General features: G+C 46.8%; 1 protein-coding gene across 1 annotated transcript in view; it reads right to left on the bottom strand.

Moving 5' to 3' along the window:
• Nucleotides 1-414: 414 nt before the first annotated feature.
• The window catches only part of LOC144326619 (uncharacterized), a 32,905-nt gene continuing 11,764 nt past the window's right edge, over nt 415-21,555 (bottom strand). Inside the window, 3 exon segments of the mRNA XM_077923152.1 lie at nt 415-2,974; nt 7,207-7,380; nt 11,106-11,279. Coding sequence (XP_077779278.1) covers nt 1,248-2,974; nt 7,207-7,380; nt 11,106-11,279 — 2,075 coding nt within the window. The 3' untranslated portion in view covers nt 415-1,247.

Raw genomic sequence — 21,555 nt, 5'->3', positions numbered from 1 at the left:
TTAGGAAGAACTTCCTGACAGTAAGAGCTGTTCGACAGTGGAATTTGCTGCCAAGGAGTGTGGTGGAGTCTCCTTCTTTGGAGGTCTTTAAGCAGAGGCTTGACAACCATATGTCAGGAGTGCTCTGATGGTGTTTCCTGCATGGCTGGGGGTTGGATTCGATGGCCCTTGTGGTCTATTCCAACTCTATGATTCTATGATTCTATGATTTCATGACAATGGGTATAATTTAAAATTTAAAAATTGTATGAGAAAATTTAAAAATTATAAGAACATAATATGTGTATGTAAGAAATCCTAAACTTGAATAAAATAAAATAATTTTTTTAAAAAGAAAGTAATGCAAAACAGATTAATCAGTTCCAGACTTTCAAAAAACAACTCCTTGAAATGGATACGCGCCCCCGCCCCTCCTCAGAAGGCTTGGTTTTAGACCCTTGATAATCTTGATTGACTCCTCTGCATCATCTTCATGAAGTTTTCCCTTAGCATAGAGCAAGCTTTCAAACTGTGAGTTTTGTTCTGCAAATCCATTTTTAAAAATCTAACTTAAATGTTGCATTCAACTGATGGTAACTTGACCAGTCTCCCTCCCACCTAGAGGAAGAAGTTCCCTTTATAGGGACCCCACATACAATGAAGCAATACCACACGGCCCTAAACCTGACCTGCCAATACATCAACCTCAGCAGGTAAACATTCGGTCTGCTGTGTCAAAGTTTTACTGGACGTTTGGACAATATTGGCAAGAGCACCTGTAATCTCACAGTCACCACTTCCCCCAGAATAAGAATCACTTCCGTCCAAACCAGTAAGTATGTCTGTAATTATGACAATCTGACCAATGCCTAGACGACTTAAGCCCTTTATCAGACTCCTCTCCATGGGTTCCCCCCTGAATATAGAGCATGGTCCAATCCCCTGGACATTCTCAGACTTACAGAAGTCCTTCTCAAGGTCATGAAGGAATCTAAAGAGGTGATTCAAGCAACACAAAAGGAGATTTCTCCTAAAGATCAGGAAGAACTTTCTGATAGTAAGAGCCAGCAGTGAAAAGGAACTCCCTCAGAAGGGGGTGGACTCTCCTTCATTGGAGGTATTTAAGAAGAAGGTGGATGGCCATCTGTCATGGATGCTTGAAATGAGTTTTTTTCTGCATTGGCGGGGGTTGGACTAGATTCTGAATCTACCATTCTATTATTCACCCTGCTGTGAGTTCTTGAATTGACTTATTTACAAGTGAAATTTTATCCACATTCCATGCGCTGATATGCTTTCAACTCTGTATGAATTATTTGGTGGGCCATGAGAGTGGCACTCTGACTGAAGCTCTTCCCACATTCCAAACACTAAGAGGTTTTCTCTCTTGTATGAATTATTTGATGGGAAGCGAGACTGTGGCTGTGACTGAAGCTCTTCCCACAATCGAAGCACTGATATGGTTTCTCCCCTGTATGAATTCTTTGATGGGAAGTGAGACTTTGGCTGTGACTGAAGCTCTTTCCACATTCCAAGCACTGAAAGGGTTTCTGCCCTGTATGGATTCTTTGATGGGAAGTGAGACTTTGGCTGTGACTGAAGCTCTTTCCACATTCCAAGCACTGAAAGGGTTTCTGCCCCGTATGGATTCTTTGATGGGAAGTGAGACGGTGGCTGTGACTGAAGCTCTTTCCACATTCCAAGCACTGAAAGGGTTTCTGCCCCGTATGGAGTCTTTGATGGGAAGTTAGACTTTGGCTGTGACTGAAGCTCTTTCCGCATTCCAAGCACTGAAAGGGTTTCTCCCCTGTATGGATTATTTGATGGGAAGTGAGATGTTGTCTGTGTCTGAAGCTCTTTCCACAATCCAAGCACTGATATGGTTTATCCTCTGTATGGATTCTTTTATGGATTACGAGATGGGGGCGCTGACTGAAGCTCTTCCCACATTCCAAGCACTGATATGGTTTCTCCCCTGTATGGATTCTTTTATGGATTATGAGATAGGAGCTTTGACTGAAACTCTTCCCACATTCAAAGCACTGATAGGGTTTCTCCCCTGTATGGATTCTTTGATGCAAAGTGAGACTGCTGCTTTCACTGAAGCTCTTTCCACATTCCCAGCACTGATGTGGTTTCTCTCTTGTATGAACTTTTTTATGGGAATAGAGACTCCGACTGTGGCTGAAGCTCTTCCCACATTCCAAGCACTGATAGGATTTCTCCCCTGTATGAATTCTTTGATGGGAAGTGAGACTGTCCTTTCGACTGAAGCTCTTTCCACATTCCAAGCACTGAAAGGGTTTCTCTCCTTTATGAAGTTTTTGATGGGTAGCAAGGCTGCTGCTCTGACTGAAGCTCTTTCCACATTCCAAGCACTGATAGGGTTTCTCCCCGGTATGAATTCTTTGATGGGAAGTGAGATGTTGTCTGTGACTGAAGCTCTTCCCACATTCTAAGCACTGATATGGTTTCTCCCCTGAATGAATTCTTTGATGGGTAGCGAGACTGCTGCTCTGACTGAAGCTCTTTCCACATTCCAAGCACTGATAGGGTTTCTCCCCGGTATGAATTCTTTGATGGGAAGTGAGATGTTGTCTGTGACTGAAGCTCTTTTCACACTCCAGGCACTGAAAGGGTTTCTCCCCTGTATGAATTCTTTGATGGCAAGTGAGACTCTGCCTGTGACTGAAGCTCTTTCCACATTCTAAGCACTGATAGGGTTTCTCCTCTGTATGAATTATTTTGTGGGTAGTGAGATCCCCATTCTGATGAAACCTCTTTCCACATTCTCTGCAGTGATACAATTTCTCTCCTCTATGAATTCTTTCATGTGAAGTGAGGCTATCCCTCCGAATGAAGCTCTTTTGTTGATGGGAGGTGGACTGGGAGCTCTGGCCGATGTTCTCTCCATACTCTGAATATTTATTTGATTTCTCCAATATGTGGATTCTGTTGTGGTCCCCCTTGTTCTTCCCTTCCCATTCATCACCATCTGCAATGAAGAGAGAAGATAATTATTGCCTCAGGAAGAAATGGAGCTCCAGATTATTGAACAGAGTTCTCCACCCCCCCAACTCACTAAGAGACTTGAGAGTGCTCCGTTTCAGCCTCAAGAGGACAGCCTTGAAGTCTAACTTAATGGCATTGTAGATGTGTGGCATCTACAACCCCCTAACACTTGAGCACGCCTGAGGGGTGCCTGATTCTCTTGAAACCAATGGGCCACACTGCCTGCATACTGTGACCAGGGTGTAGATGACACAAAACCATCAAACCCACCACCTGACCCCTCCCTCATCAATGCACTGCCACGTTAGGGTAAGTCGTGCTAACTCTGCATTGCTGCCCCGGACCCCAACCCCACTCAGAACGAAGGGGACATGGTTCACATCCATCATTGAACAAAGTTAATGAATGCTTGTGATGAAGGAAGGACTGAAGTTAGATGTGAGGCCTTATAATAGTTTTCACTGCCTTTGTTGGCTGGTATTAACTGACATACTGCTTGGCTTTTATCTGGGATAGATTTTACTTGGCTCAATCCTGGAATCCACCCCATATGCAAGGTCAGTCATCTCTTTGGTCAATCAAATGCAAACAGAAGCCAAAACAACAAACCTGACAGAAGTTACTTCAACTTCCCTAAAAACTCTCTCTTTTTTTAAAAAAAATATTTTTTATTGCTTTGTTTTCCAGGTTCAAAGTACAGTGTCAATACATCGTCGGTAACACAACCAAAGCTTTTTTTTACAAAATAAGAAGAAACAAACAAAAAAAAAAAATACCCTTTTCCAAGTCTTTTTTTTTTTTCCCCATCATCAACTGGACTTCCCCACATCCTCCATCCCTGCATTCTTTACAATAAAAATCAACAGCAAATTAATACCTTGTTTCATGTGTTTTTGTGATTTCATCTAAATATTTACTCTAAAGATTCAACTTTTCTCAGTCATAACTTGGTTTCGATCATTTCCGAATCTCAATACTGAAGCATGTTTTTCTCAAAACTTAGCAAATTCTCAACATTCATATAACTTAAAATGTTTTTGTAAATAGTCCTTAAATTTTTTCCAATCCTCTTCCACTGCCTCTTCTCCCAGGTCTCGGATTCTGCCGGTCATTTCAGCCAATTCCATGTAGTCCATCAGTTGCGTGTGCCATTCTTCCAGTGTGGGTAACTCCTGTGCCTTCCAGTATTTGGCTATAAGAATTCTTGCTGCTGTAGTTGCATATAAAAAGAAAGTTCTATCTTTCTTTAGCACTCTCTGGCCCACAATGCCCAGGAGGAAGGCTTCTGGTTTCTTATGAAAGGTATACTTAAATACCTTTTTCAACTCGTTATAAATCATTTCCCAAAAAGCCTTCACCCTCGGGCATGTCCACCAAAGGTGAAAGAATGTTCCTTCAGCCTCCTTACATTTCCAACATTTATTATCAGACAAATGATATATCTTTGCAAGTTTGACTGGGGTCATGTACCACCTGTACATCATTTTCATAATGTTTTCTTTTAAGGCACTACATGCCGTAAATTTCATACCGGTGGTCCATAACCTTTCCCAGTCTTCAAACATAATGTTGTACCCAATATCTTGCGCCCATTTTATCATGGCTGACTTAACTGTCTCGTCTTGAGTATTCCATTTAAGCAACAAGTTATACATTCTTGAAAGCACTTTCGTCTTAGGTTCAAGTAGTTCTGACTCTAATTTTGATTTTTCCACCTGGAAACCATTTTTTTTGTCCTTTTTGAAGATCTCTAAAATTTGGGCATAATGAAACCAGTCTCGCACCTTTCCTTTCAATTTTTCAAAGCTCTGCAACCTCCAAGTGTCCCCCACTTTTTCTATTATTTCACAATATTTTGCCCAGCCACCCCCCATATTAAGTATTTTTGTGGCTTTTGCCTCCATCGGTGACAACCACCTCGGAGTCTTATTTTCGAGTAAGTCCTTGTATTTAATCCAGACAGTAAACAAAGATTTCCTGACAATATGGTTTTTAAATAACTTATGAGACTTTACCTTGTCGTACCACAAATATGCATGCCATCCAAAAGCATTGTTAAACCCTTCCAGATCTAGGACATCAGTGTTTTCTAGCAAGAACCAATCTTTCATCCAGCAGAAGGATGCAGCTTCATAATACAACCTTAAGTCCGGCAGGGCAAATCCCCCTCTTTCCTTCGCATCTGTTAGTATTTTAAATTTTATTCGGGGCTTTTTGCCCTGCCAGACAAACTTCATAATGTCCCTCTGCCACTTTCCAAAACACTCCACCCTGTCCACGATCTGCAGGGCCTGAAACAAAAACAACATTCTTGGCAATACATTCATCTTAACTGCTGCAATTCTTCCCAACAAGGAAAGTTTCAGTCTTGACCAAATTTCTAAATCCTTTTTGATTTCAGACCAACATTTTTCATAATTATCTTTAAACAAATTCAAATTTTTCCCAGTCAAATTGACCCCCAGGTATTTCACTTTTTTAACCACATTTAGTTCCGTTTCCTTCTGGAACCCCTCTATTTCTAAAGGTGTCAAGTTTTTCGCCAGGACCTTAGTTTTTTGTTTATTTAACTTGAATCCCGCCACCCGACCAAACTCATGGATTAGTTCTAAAGCTCTTTTTGTACTGGTTTCTGGCTCCTGTAGTGTCAAAACCAAATCATCTGCAAAGGCCTTCAGTTTATATTGTTTTCCTCCGACCTGTATTCCTTCCACCCGCTGGTCCTTCCTAATCAAGTTTAGCAAAACCTCCAGAACAGAAATAAATAGCAACTTCCCTAAAAACTCTCAAGCCCACAATTAAGAAGGCCTGGGTGGTTCAGACAAGCCTGGTCATTGTTTAAAAAGCCTTGACTAGACAAAGAATATTCACAAACAGTTGATATCCCTCCATTCAGAGCTCACGGTGTGGATGTTAGAATCCCAGATGTTGTTGGTCTCCATCCAAATAGTGGAGCTTCATCAAATAGAGCAGGGATGTCCAACAGGTCGATCACGATCTACTGGTAGATCCCTGCAAGGTTTTGGTCAATCACAGTCAATCGCTGACTCCCTCCCGGATCCTCCTTCCATTGTTGGAGAATGGAAGACAGAGCTTACAAACCGAGGCTGGGGGGTGTTTTTCCCCCCAGCGCTCCTTTGGTGAGTTGCTAATAAAAGCTAAACAACTTTGACCTGAACCCCTACAAAAGAGGGTAGATCACTCCCAAGTTTTGAATTCTGTGAGTAGATCGCAGTCTCTTGGAAGCTGGCCACCCCTGAAATAGAGGTAGGCATGGAATTTCAAAATTGATGTTATGATCTAACAGGGAATTTTAACGAGAGGGTCCTTGATCCCTCAATTCTCTTTCTTGACTTCCTTACAAAAGCTCTCATGTCGGGATCCAGCAACGTCCGTGCCTCCTCTGAAACAAGCAGGAACATCTTCACCTGCACACTCCCCATCAGCTGTTGCCTCAATCTAAATTTGGTCTAAATTTAAAGCTTTTTCTAAATATCTTTCTTCACTTTGAATCTCCTCTCATTTTCATGAGGAGACCAACTCTGTATAGTTTAATTGGTAACAGAAGATGGAAAATGACTATTACTCACACTTAATCTAAGCACAACGGCAACAAGAGCTTCTGACTAGGAATTCGGCTATGCGATGTTGAATGTTCTCTGTTCTCCGCTGTTTACCCTTTTTTGTTTCAATTTATACCAATTCATGAACCCAGAACTCATACACTGATCACCAACGAGGAACGACATGTTATTCCTGCAGATTTATTTAGTCTACATATTTGTATCATATATTAGCCTTATATGATCCTTGTTTTTAAAAGAAAAGGAAAAGTTATTCCTAAAAGAAAAGAAAAAGGCAAAACACAAAGGCCCCATCGGCAATCAGTCCTGAAATTAGGATCAGGTAATTTAAAGAACCATGGCTTCTAGTGCTGCGAGATGGATCAGTGAGTTCTCTGACATTGGTAAGGTATTCAGAGCACAGTACTGGCACCAGTACATCGCGGTGGCCGGTGAGCTGTGACGTATTCCTGGCTCAAATTCCTTGCAGATGTCAAAGGCACTGGAAGGCAGGTGGAGGAGCCCAAAAAGGTGCCCACCGTCTCAATCTCCACCCGCCTGCCTGCCCCATCCCACCCCCAAAATGAGCAAGCCCCAATACATCTCCAGCCCCATCAATCCATGTCCCCATCTCCCCTCCCCTGGGACTCACCAGATATCTCGGAGGTCCCTGGGAGGGAACACTCAGAGGTTGTGCGAAGGGATGCAGGAGACAACCTGACCAGGTCAACTGTCCATCTCCCCCCTTCCATCCTCGCTCGGTTTACAGATTCAGTCTCTTTCATCCTTCCTGAGGAGTCGGGAAGCCACCACAAGCTGCAGGGTCCTGGGAGAGAGGAAGAAAAGAAGGGAGCCTCAGAGGCCCTGCAGGGATTCTCCTGCCCTAGATATTCCCCTGCTCCTGGAGAAGCACAAATGGGGCAGCCCCTTCCCAACACAAACCCCATTTGAAACATCTACAGTGATTCCCATTTAATCTGTTTGCACCTCACCCCACTTCGTAAGGCTGACATGGTCTGCACAGTAGTGACCTGAGAATTGACCCCATTGATCTCAGTGGGGCTTACGGATAGAACTTGGTGCAAAAACCAGGCACCATCCTGTCCCCAAGCCTGAAAACTGCAAGCCCAGAGCATGGGCAGAAAATAGCCGAGTAGCTATTACATGTAGGTGCCCCCACGTCTCAGTGCAAGAGATGCCTTAGCAGTTGAGCTGGCTGGGCCCCAAACCTCTTTCTGCTCATCATTAGAGCTGCTGAGAGACCCTAGAAGGTTGGGAATAGGATCTGGCTCCTGCTGTTTCTTAGCCACCTCCTCATTTTCCTTATTCACGCAAAATGGAGTGATTTTTGGTTGTGCTTTCTTTAGAGCAGTGTTTCCCAACCGGTGTTCCGCGGCACACCAGTGTGCCGTGAGACCTTGCCTGGTGTGCCATGGGAGGGAGGCGGGAGAGGCGGGGCGGCGGCGGCATCTCCTGCTGGATGCAAATCCAAACATGGCGGGCGCCTCCCTCGCTCCTTTGTAGGCGGACCATCGAGAGAGAAAGAAAAGGAGGCGAAAGAGCGAGAGAAGGCGCCTGCGCGGAAAGAGGAGCGAGCAGTGCGCCTGCGCGCCGCGGCGCCCGAGATCGCTTCTCCCCACCGCCCCTTGCTTCAAAAGAGGTCCGGGGACAGCGGGAAGCGCTTCGCGCTGCCCCCGGACCTCTTTTGAAGCAAGGGTTTGCGGGGCGGGGGGGCGGCAGCCTGCAGCGCGGGGCGCCCTTTGGAGGACGCCCCGTGCTTCGCGCAGCTGTCCGCAAGCCTTGGGCGCCTGGGGGAACTCCCCCCCGGCGCGCAAGGCTTGCGGGCGGCAGCCTGCAGCGCGGAGCGCGGGGCGCCCTTTGGAGGACGCCCCGTGCTTCGCGCAGCTGTCCGCAAGCCTTGGGCGCCTGGGGGAACTCCCCCCCGGCGCGCAAGGCTTGCGGGCGGCAGCCTGCAGCGCGGAGCGCGGGGCGCCCTTTGGAGGACGCCCCGTGCTTCGCGCAGCTGTCCGCAAGCCTTGGGCGCCTGGGGGAACTCCCCCCCCGGCGCGCAAGGCTTGCGGGGCAGCCTGCAGCGCGGAGCGCGGGGCGTCCTTCGGAGGACGCCCCGTTCTTCGCGCAGCTGTCCGCAAGCCTTGCGCGCCCAGGGGAACTCCCCCCCCCGCGTGCACGGCTTGCGGGCGGCAGCCAGCAGCGCGGAGCACGGGGCGCCCTCCGTAGGAGGCTGCGGAGGGTGGCGCGGAGCTGCCCGCGCTCCAGGGCTTCTTGCAGCTCCGCGCCACCCCCCGGATCCCGCCGCGAAGCCGTGCGGGGCTGCGGAGGGTGGCACGGAGCTGCCTGCGCTCCAGGGCTTCCTGCAGCTCTGCACCACCCTCTGGATCCTGGCGCGAAGCCGCGCGGGGCTCCGGAGGGTGGTGCGGAGCTGCCTGCGCTCCAGGGCTTCTTGCAGCTCTGCGCCACCCCCCGGATCCCAGCGCGAAGCCGCACGGGGCTCTGGAGGGTAGCGCGGAGCTGCCTGCATCCCGAAGCCTGGTGCGCGCTGAAGAGCGCCCCCGGGCTTCACGCACCTCTCCGCAAGCCTGGGGAGACCAGTGTGGCTCCCTAGGCTTGCGGATATCAGGCTGTTCTGGGGGCTGGGGTCGGGGGAAGCTTGGGCTTCCCCCGCGCCTGCCCCCTGCCTGGGGAGGGGAAAAAATTTTTTTTCTTTATTCTCCCCCCAAAAAATTAGGTGCGTCTTATGGGGCGGTGCGTCCTATGGGGCACAGAGTTAAATTTTTTAACATTTTCTAATGGTGGTGTGCCTCAAGATTTTTTCCATGAAACAAGTGTGCCTTTGCCCAAAAAAGGTTGGGAAACACTGCTTTAGAGAAGCTCTCTTTGAAGAAGGGCCCGTGGCATTCGGGGAGAGGCCAGAAATTCTGTAACCACTCCAGGTCAACACCATCTTTTCCCTTAATTCCTTTTTTTTTTTTTAAGTACATGTTTTTATTAGGAATTCCAACATAACAATTTTAACAAAAATACATCATCCACATTATCCCCCCCCCATTTCCCCCTAAAAAAGAAAAAAATCCCTCCCCACCACTAAGACTTCCCCCAGCTCCTCTCTCTGGTTTCGCAACACATAATTTTATCTGCATGTTATAAAATTGTAAAAATCCTCAATTTATCTCTATATATCACCAATAAAGAGTTTGTAATGAAGTTGTGAAATAGAAGAAGAAGAAGAGGAGGAGGAGGAGGAGTTTGGATTTGATATCCCGCTTTATCACTACCCGAAGGAGTCTCAAAGCGGCTAACATTCTCCTTTCCCTTCCTTCCCCACAACAAAGACTCTGTGAGGTGAGTGGGGCTGAGACTTCAGAAAGTGTGACTAGCCCAAGGTCACCCAGCAGCTGCATGTGGAGGAGCGGGGAAGCGAACCCGGTTCACCAGATTAGGTGAATACCACTCTTAACCAGAACACCACACTGGCTCTTAGCAAGTTAGAACTTTGGCTCATGCTAAAGAAGAGCATTATGGGAGAACCAAACGCTGTAGAATTCTTGGAATGTGTATCTGCTTCTTTAATTGCAGACTTTCTGTCTCAAAGAGTGTGAATAAGTTATCTTCTCCATCTGCAGGAAGGAGGTTCCCAGCTGATCTGTAGTCTTGACACCTGGCTATCTTAGATGCCCTTTCTGTGTGAAAAAGGTTATGAAGCTTAATTTACAACTCAAAGAATCTGGTATGGCTTTGGGAATGCTTTTCATCTTCAAGGCCTTTTGATAAACAGGATTCGGCTGTCAAGGCTCCTAACAAGCCTGAGTCATTGTTCTTCTATCTAACCATTGGCGAGTTCCTAATTAATCTAAAGAACTAATTGGCTTTTGAGTTTTGAATCCACGTGGGTTCGAAGGGGATAAAACCTAAGGAAGCCAACTTGCAATTCCCTAACATACCTTGCCATGCGAGACCACTGTCTTGCAAAGAGGACTTGCCCTGATGCCAGGGATGCGGAGAACAGTTCTGTTCCACACTTTCATTCTCCTTGTGAGTATGTTCTGTAGTTAGTGATATCGAAAAATGTTTTTATTTTCTGTTTGGGATTTGTAAGAGGTGTGCCAACTTTTATGTTTGAATAATCTTGGTTTTTAAAAAATTCTGGAAAAAGGACTTTTCCCTGTTTCTGTCTCTTATGCCTTTCTGCCGGGGAAGCCAAACCAGTACCTGACCGCTTAGTCGCCTACCAGAGCCTGGTGGATTTCTGTCTGTGACACAGAAAAGTGACACAGTGTGGGGCAGTCTGGAAAAACTGAAGAGTAACCTCCTTCCTTAGCTTACTTTTCAGGGCTGTTCTAAGATAAGGAAGTGGGGGCAGCAAACTACTGTTTTTGTTTCTTTATGTTCTGAAAAAGTTTCGGCGCACCCCAGCCGGGTCTTGACGGAGTTGGAAGGCAGGCTGGAGAGGTGGGAGAGTGTGCACGAATGATACACAAGCCCCAATACAGCTCCATCCATCCATGTCCCCATCTCCCCTCCCCTGGGACTCACCAGATCTCTCGGAGGCCCCTGGGAGGGAACGCTCAGAGGCTGTGAGGACGGATGCAGGAGACAACCTGACCAGGTCAACTGTCCATCTTCCCCCTTCCATCCTCGCTTGGTTTACAGATTCAGTCTCTTTCATCCTTCCTGAGGAGTCGGGAAGCCACCACAAACTGCAGGGTCCTGGGAGAGAGGAAGAAACAAAGGGAGCCTCAGAGGCCCTGCAGGGATTCTCCTGCCCTAGATATTCCCCTGCTCCTGGAGAAGCACAAATGGGGCAGCCCCTTCCCAACACAAACCCCATTTGAAACATCTACAGTGATTCCCATTTAATCTATTTGCACCTCACCCCACTTCTTAAGGCTGGCATGGTATTCACAGTAGTGACTGAGAGTGGACCCCATTGAACTCAGTGGGGCTTATGGATAGAACTTGGTGCAAAAACCAGGCACCATGCTGTCCCCAAGCCTGAAAACTGCAACCCCAGAGCATGGGCAGAATACAGCCGAGTAGCTATTACATGTAGGTGCCCCCACGTCTCAGTGCAAGAGATGCCTTAGCAGTTGAGCTGGCTGGGCCCCAAACCTCTTTCTGCTCATCATTAGAGCTGCTGAGAGACCCTAGAAGGTTGGGAAGAGGATCTGGCTCCTGCTGTTTCTTAGCCACCTCCTCATTTTCCTTATTCATGCAAAATGGAGTGATTTTTGGTTGTGCTTTCTTTAGAGAAGCTCTCTTTGGAGCAGGGCCGGTGGCACTCGGGGGGAGACCAGAAATTTTTTAACCCCTCCAGGTCAACACCATCTTTCCCCTTAATTCCGTATCATGTTTCCTTATACCAGGGGTCTGATACTCTGGTTTCACCTCAGATCGTATAAATCTCCTTATACCATTCATAGCAATTAAAGCTTTTCTAACTTTAGTCTGCAGCAACTTCTGTGTCATTCACTTAGTGTTCTGCAGAATGTGGAGGCTAAACTGGTGACTGCTGCTGGAACCATGTAAGACCGCTCCTAAAGGATCTACTTTCAAAGTGTTGGTGGTGACCTTTAAAGCCCTAAACGGCCTTGGCCCAGGATACCTGAAGCAGCATCTCCACCCCCATCATTCAGCCTGGACCCTGAGGTCCAGCACCAAGGGCCTTCTGGTGGTTCCCTCAGTGAAAGAAGAGAAGTTGCAGGGAAGCAGGCTGAGGGCCTTCTTGGAAGTGGCGCCCTCCCTGTGGAACACGCTCCCATCACTCATGTCAAGGAGATGAGTAACTATGTGACTTTTAGAAGACACCTGAATGCAGCCCTGTATATTATATGTGCTGGAAGCCGCCCAGAGTGTCTGGGAAAACCCAGTCAGATGGGTGGCAGGTAAATATTGTTATTATTGTTATTATTATTATTATTATTCATACAGGATTTTGATGGCGGTGGCAGCTTCACCCCAGTGCCTTGCCAGGGCAGGAGGGGCTTGGTCTTCCTAAAAATATTGAGCTGAGCAAGGCTGGATGCAGCTCCTGCCCCCAAGAGTGGCACATGCCAGTCTGTGCACTTGCTCTGCTGGGAGGGGGCAGATGTTTAACAAGGTTGGAAACCAGATCTCACCCGGCCCTAGGGACTCCTCCCAAGAATCCTGGGAGCCAGAATTGGTTCAGGACCCTGAGAGGTGCAAGGAGACAGCTTCAGCCCTGCTGCCCAAAGACTGCAATTCCCAGAGTGGTCACCAATCCCCCCTTCTTGCCAGGGAACTCTGGGAATTGTATTTGGGTAGATGGTGGGAGAGGGTCTCCCCTCCAGTCTCCACACTTGGGGGGGGGGCTGTATCTCCCCAATCCACAGGGCTTCCCCTTCCTCCGATTCCATGGACGCTTCTCTGTGTTATCAAATGCAACTTTCCCCTCAATCTGAAGGGAGCTTATTTGCATGCCCTCTTTTTGTTACCCCAAAGACTCCCCCCCAAAAAGGAAGGCAGCATCTTGATCCAAAGGAAGAACAGAGTTGCAGACCTGCTGGACACTCAGCCCCTCCCTGGCTTGGCAGAGAGGAATTGGGGGCAGGACCCTCTGCTCCCTGACTTGGGGGTCTCCCCCCCCCATGCATGAGCTGAGCGGGGGACCCCTTGCCTCCCCCCTTGCAGCCCTGGGACCCCCTTCTCCCCGCTGCACCCCAAGGGGGAAGAGAGAAGAGACTCACCGGATTCCAGGAGGGGCACCGAGGAAGTTTTTGCAAAGCAGAGAGAACAGAGCAGCCTCCTCTTTGCTGGCAGGAAGGGACTGGGCAGGGAGGGGCTTCTGCTCTGGAGGACCTTGCCCTCCCCCTCCTGTCCTCTCTAGGAATCCAGCTCTGCTACTTTTAACCCTTGGCAAGCCGAGGGCCCCAGACCGCCCCACCCTCCCTCTCCCTGCTTGCTTCTGCGCTCTAGGGGCTGCCCTCCCTTCTCCATCTGGGCCAAGGACTCTGCATCAAGGGCCCCTGGGGGTGCAGGGCAGGGGAGCATCTCTTGGCCCTCCAGGGAAAGAGAAACGTGTGGGGGGGGGGAAACTTCCAAGGAGACCCTGCAGGTCCCCAACATCGCAGCCGGATCCCACGTACCCTGCCGGTGGGTCCCAGGGAAGGCGCTTCCAGGAAAGGCCCTTTAACATTCAATTATTGAGTCATTTCAAAGTAGGGATCCAGATGCACACGGCAGAATGGTAACGGGGAACCCCCACCTCCCTTGTCGTTCGTCTGCATAAGATGGGGGGGGGGGCTGACAGCAGAGACGAGCGCCCCAACCCCACAGTCGCCTTTGACTGGACGTAAAGGTCCAGGATTTCTTTTCCTTTTGAATATCCCAGTGTTATTGTGCGTGGGGGGAGGGTAATCTCCTGCGCGGCAAGGGCTTCATCCTGCCATGCAAGCCCTGCAGGTGTTGGGTTCCCACTTTGCAGCTGGATTGCATAGATCCGGGGCCCAGTAAGGGCCCTTTTTGGGGGGGCCTCCCTTCCTCATCACTGCATCTTCATCTCTTTGTCCTCTCTGCCCAGGCGACTGTGGGGTTGGGGCGCTCGTCTCTGCTGTCAAGCCGAGGGAGCCGGCGTTTGTCCGCAGACAGCTTTTCCGGGTCACGTGGCCAGCAGGACTCAACCGCTTCTGGCGCAACGGGGTACATTGGTGAAAACCAGAGTGCACAGAAATGCCACAACTGCTTGTACTGGTATGTTTTTGAAGGAAAAAGGTAAAAGGCGGATCTAGACGGATCCTCGTGAATTCATATGATTTTTTCATTCAAATTAAATAAAACCACCATGATACTGTAGACTATGTCTTACTCTGTAGACAGCATCAAAAATATCACGTGCCCACTATTTCATGGGGCCGCAGGGGCGCAAAAACATGGTTAAAAAACATGGATCCTCATGTACCCTCATGATTTTTGCACAAGACCAGCCCAAAGTCACCATCAGATCAAACATCATGGCCAGGGGCACAGCCTGCACCACAAAAATCACAGATCCACGACTTCCTAGCAAATCCATGGCCCAAAAACGTGGTTTTGAATCACGGATCCTCATGGATCCTCACGCTTTTTGCATTGGGCCAACCCAAACTCACCGTCAGATCACACATGTCCAGGGGCACAGCCTGCGCCATGAAAATCACAGATCCACGGCTTCCTGGCCACTCCGTGGTCCAAAAACGTGGTTTTGAATCACGGATCCTCATGGATCCTCACGCTTTCCGCATTGGGCCAACCCAAACTCACTGTCAGATCACACGTCATAGCCAGGGGCACAACCTGCACCTCAAAAATCACAGTTCCACTGGTTCCTGGCCATACCGTGGCCCAAAAACGTGGTTTTGAAGCACGGATCCTCATGGATCCTCACACTTTTGCACTGGGCCACCCCTAAATCACTGTCAAATCACACTTCATGCCATGGGGCATAGCTTGCACCGCAAAAAAACTCGGATCCAAGGGTTGCTGGCCATACCGTGGCCCAAAAACGTGGTTTCGAAGCATGGATCCTCATGGATCCTCACGCATTTTCCATTGGGCCAACCCAAACTCACTGTCAAATCACACATCATGGCCAGGGCCACAGCCCGCACCACAAAAAACTAGGATCCACGGCTCCCTGGCAACACCATGGACCAAAAACGTGGTTTTGAAGCACGGATCCTCATGGATCATCACACTTTTTGCATTGGGGAACCCCAAATTCACCCTTTATTCAAATATCTTGTACATAACCACAGATCTGACCACAAACATCATGGATCTACTGCTTCATGGCCCTGGCCAGATGCTACCCTGGATATATTGGCCAATTTTTAGGTGGGTGTGCTGGGATGGAGGAAATGGAGTCGGCTTAATCTCTATCCATTAAAGATGGGTGCCCAATGGCTGGGCCAGAATGATTTCAGTTCGGTTTGCCAGCTCCCAGCTCTTCATGGGGCGCAATGGTAGCTGCCATCAGGAGTCCCTTTTTGATCCTGGATGCTTCTGTCTCTATGGAGGCATTGGTCACAAATGTAGCCAAACTGGAATTTTTGAATCTATGTCAGGTTAGGCAATCGGTACTGTACCTGTCCCTTTCCAACGTAGCCATGGTGATCCATGCAGTAGTCACCTGCAGACTAGACTACTTTAACTTGCTGTACACCTGAGCCGGGGAGTGCAGGGTATGAATGTGAAAGAGAGAGAGAGAGATGCAGGGCTACCCTTGAGACTGCTCCAGAAACTCCATATGGTCTAAAATGCAGATGCATGAGTTCTTACTTGGACTTTGTGGAACATTCAGTTGGTTGTTCATCAGCTGGATTGGCTCCAGTTGGAGTATCGAATCAGGTTCAATGTTTTGGTGCTAATCTTTAAAGCCCTAAACAGTCTGTGACCTTTCTTATCTGTGGGAATTATCTTCCAATACACCCCCCATGAGTGTGACGCTCATCTAACAGCAACCTACTGGAGGTCCCTGGCCCAAAACATATCCAGCTGTCCTCAACCAGAGCCTTTTTGGTGGAACGCTTTGTCTAATGAGACCAGGGCTCAGTGCAATCTATCTCAGTTCCCTCACTTGTCCTGGTGAATGGGCTTGCACATTCCTATGACCCTTGTGAGTGAAGCGGTAGGGAATCTCGTACTCCCAGCAGGCTCAGCCAAGGCGGTAAGGTCAAAGAAAATTAAATATGCTCAGAGTCCTGTAGTGATTTCATGCTCTTTATTGCAGCTTGTAAAACAGTGACTGAATTTCCCCCCAAACCTCAGGCTTTTATATACATTATTTACACAATGAGTCCCGTCTGACTGGCTGATTCTGCTTCCCTCCTAGAGCCTGGTTGGTCTTTTCCTGCAAGCCAATCAGTTCTTGCATTCTAGGATCCTACTTGCCTATTGTTCTAGCATCCAAGCTTAGTACATAACAGGGAAGGAGCTAGACAAAGAATGATCCAAGAAGTCCTCAACGGCAGAACAGGTGGGTGATAACAAGCAGTGTGTTACAACGGCTCTGAAGGCGGATGAAGGCTGCAGCAGATAGGAACCACCAGTTCGTCGTGACTACTCATGCCATCAGAACAGAGCCCTACTGCGAAGACTGTGCGTTGGTCAGCATGCACTGATCTACACACATAAAACAAATTCACGCACAGGCATCTTCCCCAAACCCAACCCAACCCCCCAAACCCTCCCCCCCATGACAATCACTAAATGGCTACGGGGGCAAGAATGTGAAGCCCCTAGTCATGAACCGACACATGGGCGGTGGATACAGATTCAGTCGTTCTGACTCAAGGAATGAGGCAGTTGAGCAGCTCAGCAGCTGTATCCATGACTGAGCAGCCCTTTTTAGGATCCACGATGCTCACCCCGAAAAGGGGAAGGGGCTGGAAACGGTGCCCTAAACATAGTATGCCTCCCTTTTTCCCTGACTGGATTAGCGTGCCCAGGTGGAATCTCTTTTCCCATAGTTTGAATCCATTATTCTGCATCCTAGTCTCTAGAACAGCAGAAAACAAGCTTGCTCCCTCTTCAACATGACATCCCACTCCTTAATCTTCTCTTCTCTAGATTAAAGAAATCCAGCTCCCTAAGTCTCTCCTCATAGGGCTTGGATTCCAGACCTTTTACATTTTGGTCACCCTCCTCTGGACATGCTCCAACTTGACAATATCCTTCTTCAACTGGACGCAGTATTTCAGGTGTGGTCTGACCAACCAGAATAGTGTGGTGGCATTCCTTCACTTGATCTAGACACTATACTCCTATTGATGCAGCCCAGAATTGCATTGGTGTTCTTAGCTGCCACATCACACTGTTGACTCATATTCAGCTTGTGGTCGACCAAGACTCCCAGATCCCTTTCACTGGTACTGTTGCCAAGCCATGTGTCCCCCATCTGTGCATTTCATTTTTTTTATCCAGGTGTAGTACCTTACATTTGTCCCCATGGAACTCCATATTGTTGGTTTTGGCCCAGCTCTCTAGCCTATTCAGGTCATTTTGAATTCTGACCCTGTCCTCTGGTGTATTAGCAACCCCTCCCAGTTTGCAGTCATTTGCAAATTTGATTAGCACACCCTCTATTCCATCATTCAAATCATTTATAAAAATATTGAATAGCACCAGGCCCAGGACAGAACCTTGTGGAACCCTAATAGTCATTTTTTTCCAGGATGAAGGTGAGCCACTGATGAGCACTCCTTGGGTTCAGCCCGTCAACCAATTACAAATCCACCTAACAGTAGCTTTGTCTAGCCCACATTTTACTAGTTTTTTTGCAATAATATCATGGGGGACCTTTTCAAAGGTCTTACTGAAGTCAAGGTAAACTGGTACAAGGGAAAGCAGGATTGTAATTACCGTAAAAATTACTGATCACTTTGGATCAGCAGTCTCAACCTAACCCGCTATGTGGGGAGAGCCATGTGTTCCTTTGGAAGGCAAGTGGAATACAGTGTGATATACTGACAGCTGTTTTAAAAGATGTAACTGTAACTTAAAATCCAGTATCAGAAAAAAATAAAAATAGATGGTCCCTGTGTGGATAGTCACGTCTGCATGATGGGGTTCTAAAATCAGTCCTGAAAGTAGATTGAGAATGACTCATGCATAGCTTTTGCTCTGCCATTAACAAGGTGAGCTGAAGCAAATTCTTTTTTTTTTCTTTTTACTTTTTAAGTAAATTTTTATTAGATTTTTTTTTAAAAGGTTACAGAAAAAAAGAAAAAATATAAGTTAAAACAGAACAATCAAAAAAGAAAAAGAAAGAACAATACATAAGAAAACAAATATCATCCAAGAACAAAAATAAAATAAAATAAAAATAAAATAAAGAGAAACAAGTCAAACCTTTACATCACCAATTCATTTTGGCTTAATCCTTTATATCTTTTCTGCTAAAACCACATAGTTTTATTCCAACATCTTTCTAACATTCCTTAATTTTACAATATTTCTGAAAATAAACTTTAAATTTTTTCCAATCTTCTTCCACCGACTCTTCTCCTTGGTCTCGGATTCTGCCAATCATCTCAGCCAGTTCCATGATGTCCATCACCTTCATCTGCCATTCTTCCCGGGTGGGTAGATCTTGTGTTTTCCAATACTTTGTGATAAGTATTCTTGCTGCTGTTGTGGAGCTGAAGCAAATTCTTGGCTCCCTTTGGGTTTAGCAATATTTCCTACAGCATTCTTGTTGAAGGGCATTGGAGAGTTAGGTGAGGGACATTTTTCTGTTTTTCCATCAAGTCCCCAGACAAGAATGCTACAGCATCAGCCCCAAACACTCAGTCTCATAACAAAAAATACTCAACGGGGCTAGGGCTGAGGGTAGGGGAAGTACAATCATGATCTTTCCAGGCCTCTAGAAGCTGACCCTTTTGGTCATTTTGGTCATGGAGCCAAATATCTGTTCCCAAGTTTAAAGAGTCAAAACTCTGCATCCAAGAGTATTAAAAGAACTCCAGGTCATAGAATCAGAATCATAGAGTTGGAAGAGACCTGGCAGATGTGAAAACAAACTGGGCCAAAACAAGATGAAATGCGGTCTTGACTATGCTACCACTCAGTGGATTTGTAACTGGCTGACTGACCGAACCCAAAGGGTGCTCATCAATGGTTCCTCTTCATCCTGGAGAAGAGTGACTAGTGGGGTGCCACAGGGTTCTGTCTTGGGCCCGGTCTTATTCAACATCTGTATCAACAACTTGGATGATGGACTCAAGGGCATCCTGATCAAATTTGCAGATTACACCAAACTGGGAGGGGTGGCTAACACCCCAGAGGACAGGATCACACTTCAAAACGACCTTGACAGATTGGGCCAAAACAAACAAGATGAATTTTAACAGGGAGAAATGTAAAGTACTGCACTTGGGCAAAAAAAATGAGAGGCACAAATACAAGATGGGTGACACCTGGCTTGAGAGCAGTACATGTGTTCTAGGAGTCTTGGTTGACCACAAACTTGACATGAGCCAACAGTGTGACGCGGCAGCTAAAAAAGCCAATGCAATTCTGGGCTGCATCAATAGGAGTATAGCATCTAGATCAAGGGAAGTAATAGTGTCACTGTATTCTGCTCTGGTCAGACCTCACCTGGAGTACTTTGTCCAGTTCTGGGCACCACAGTTCAAGAAAGACACTGACAAACTGGAACGTGTCCAGAGGAGGGCAACCAAAATGGTCAAAGGCCTGGAAACGATGCCTTATGAGGAACGGCTAAGGGAGCTGGGCATGTTTAGCCTGGAGAAGAGGAAGTTAAGGGGTGATATGATAGCCATGTTCAAATATATAAAAGGATGTCACATAGAGGAGGGAGAAAGGTTGTTTTCTGCTGCTCCAGAGAAGCGGACACGGAGCAATGGATCCAAACTACAAGAAAGAAGATTCGACCTAAACATTAGGAAGAACTTCCTGACAGTAAGAGGTGTTCAACAGTGGAATTTGCTGCCAAGGAGTGTGGTGGAGTCTCCTTCTTTGGAGGTCTTTAAGCAGAGGCTTGACAACCATATGTCAGGAGTGCTCTGATGGTGTTTCCTGCTTGGCAGGGGGTTGGACTCGATGGCCCTTGTGGTCTCTTCCAACTCTATGATCCTATGATTCTATGATTTCATGACAATGGGTATAATTTAAAATTTAAAAATTGTATGAGAAAATTTAAAAATTGTAAGAACATAATATATGTATGTAAGAAATCCTAAACGCGAATAAAATAAAATAAATTTTAAATAAAGAAAGTAATACAAAACAGATTAATCAATTTGACTTTTAAAAACAACTCCTAAAACAGCCATTTAACATGAACGAGAGCATTGTTCCTTAAAATGAAAGTAATTATCAATGTACTGTACTATAAAAGAAAGAAGGCAGTACTTTAGATTAAAATTAAAATTATTATTTTTTCTTACCTGCACTGATTGATAGACATTGTTTGGATGGGGGAGGGGCTTTTATACATTGCCGCAGTCACACAATCAATCAAAAACAGAGAACAAGCCACAGTCACAAAAACGAAAAAGCCAAATAAAAACACACTTTCTTTTAGCAAAAAAAGAGCACCAGATATAATCTCCAAATATCACCTCAGAACACTGCAATTGGAAATGGAAGGCTTTGATTACAATGGGGGGGGGGGCGCAAATTAGCAGCGGAACAGTGAAAACAGAAGAAGGCTTTGATTCCAATGCAGGGGGACACAAATTAGCAGCGCAACAGTGAAAACAGAAGCTCAGGAGCACGTTCGGCTTCCGAAGCAAAGTTGGCAAACTGGAACACTGACTTCCAGGTTTGCAGCATTCGAGTTCAAAGTTGTTCAGGAACTCAGCTGTTTGAGAACCGAGGTACCACTGTATATAGACATGGTTGCCATACATCCAGAATTGTAAACAGCATCTGGGTAGAAATTGCTGAAATGTCCGGGAAAATCTCAACATGTGGCAGCCCATGTCGCAAGCGTAGATTTCGGCAACCTTCACTTGAAATGGATACGCCCCCCCAGTTCCTTTAAGCCCTCCTCAGAAGGCTTGGTTTCAGACCCTTGATAATCTTGACTCCTCTGCATCATCTTCATGAAGTTTTCCCTTAGCATATAGCAAGCTTTCAAACTGTGAGTTTTGTTCTGCAAATCCATTTTTTAAAATCTAACTTAAATGTTGCATTCAACTGATGGTAACTTGACCAGTCTCCCTCCCACCTAGAGGAAGAAGTTCCCTTTATAGGGACCCCACATACAATGAAGCAATACCACACGGCCCTAAACCTAACCTCCCAATACATCAACCTCAGCGGGTAAACATTCGCTCTGCTGTGTCAAAGTTTTACTGGACGTTTGGACAATATTGGCAAGAGCACCTGTAATCTCACAGTCACCACTTCCCCAGAATAAGAATCACTTCCGTCCAAACCAGTAAGTATGTCTGTAATTATGGCAATCTGACCAATGCCCAGATGACTTAAGCCCTATATCGGACTCCTCTCCATGGGTTCC

The sequence above is a fragment of the Podarcis muralis genome, chromosome 2 (genome assembly GCF_964188315.1).
Source record: "Podarcis muralis chromosome 2, rPodMur119.hap1.1, whole genome shotgun sequence".
Lineage (NCBI taxonomy): Eukaryota > Metazoa > Chordata > Lepidosauria > Squamata > Lacertidae > Podarcis > Podarcis muralis.
This window is presented reverse-complemented; position numbering and strand designations above follow the sequence as displayed.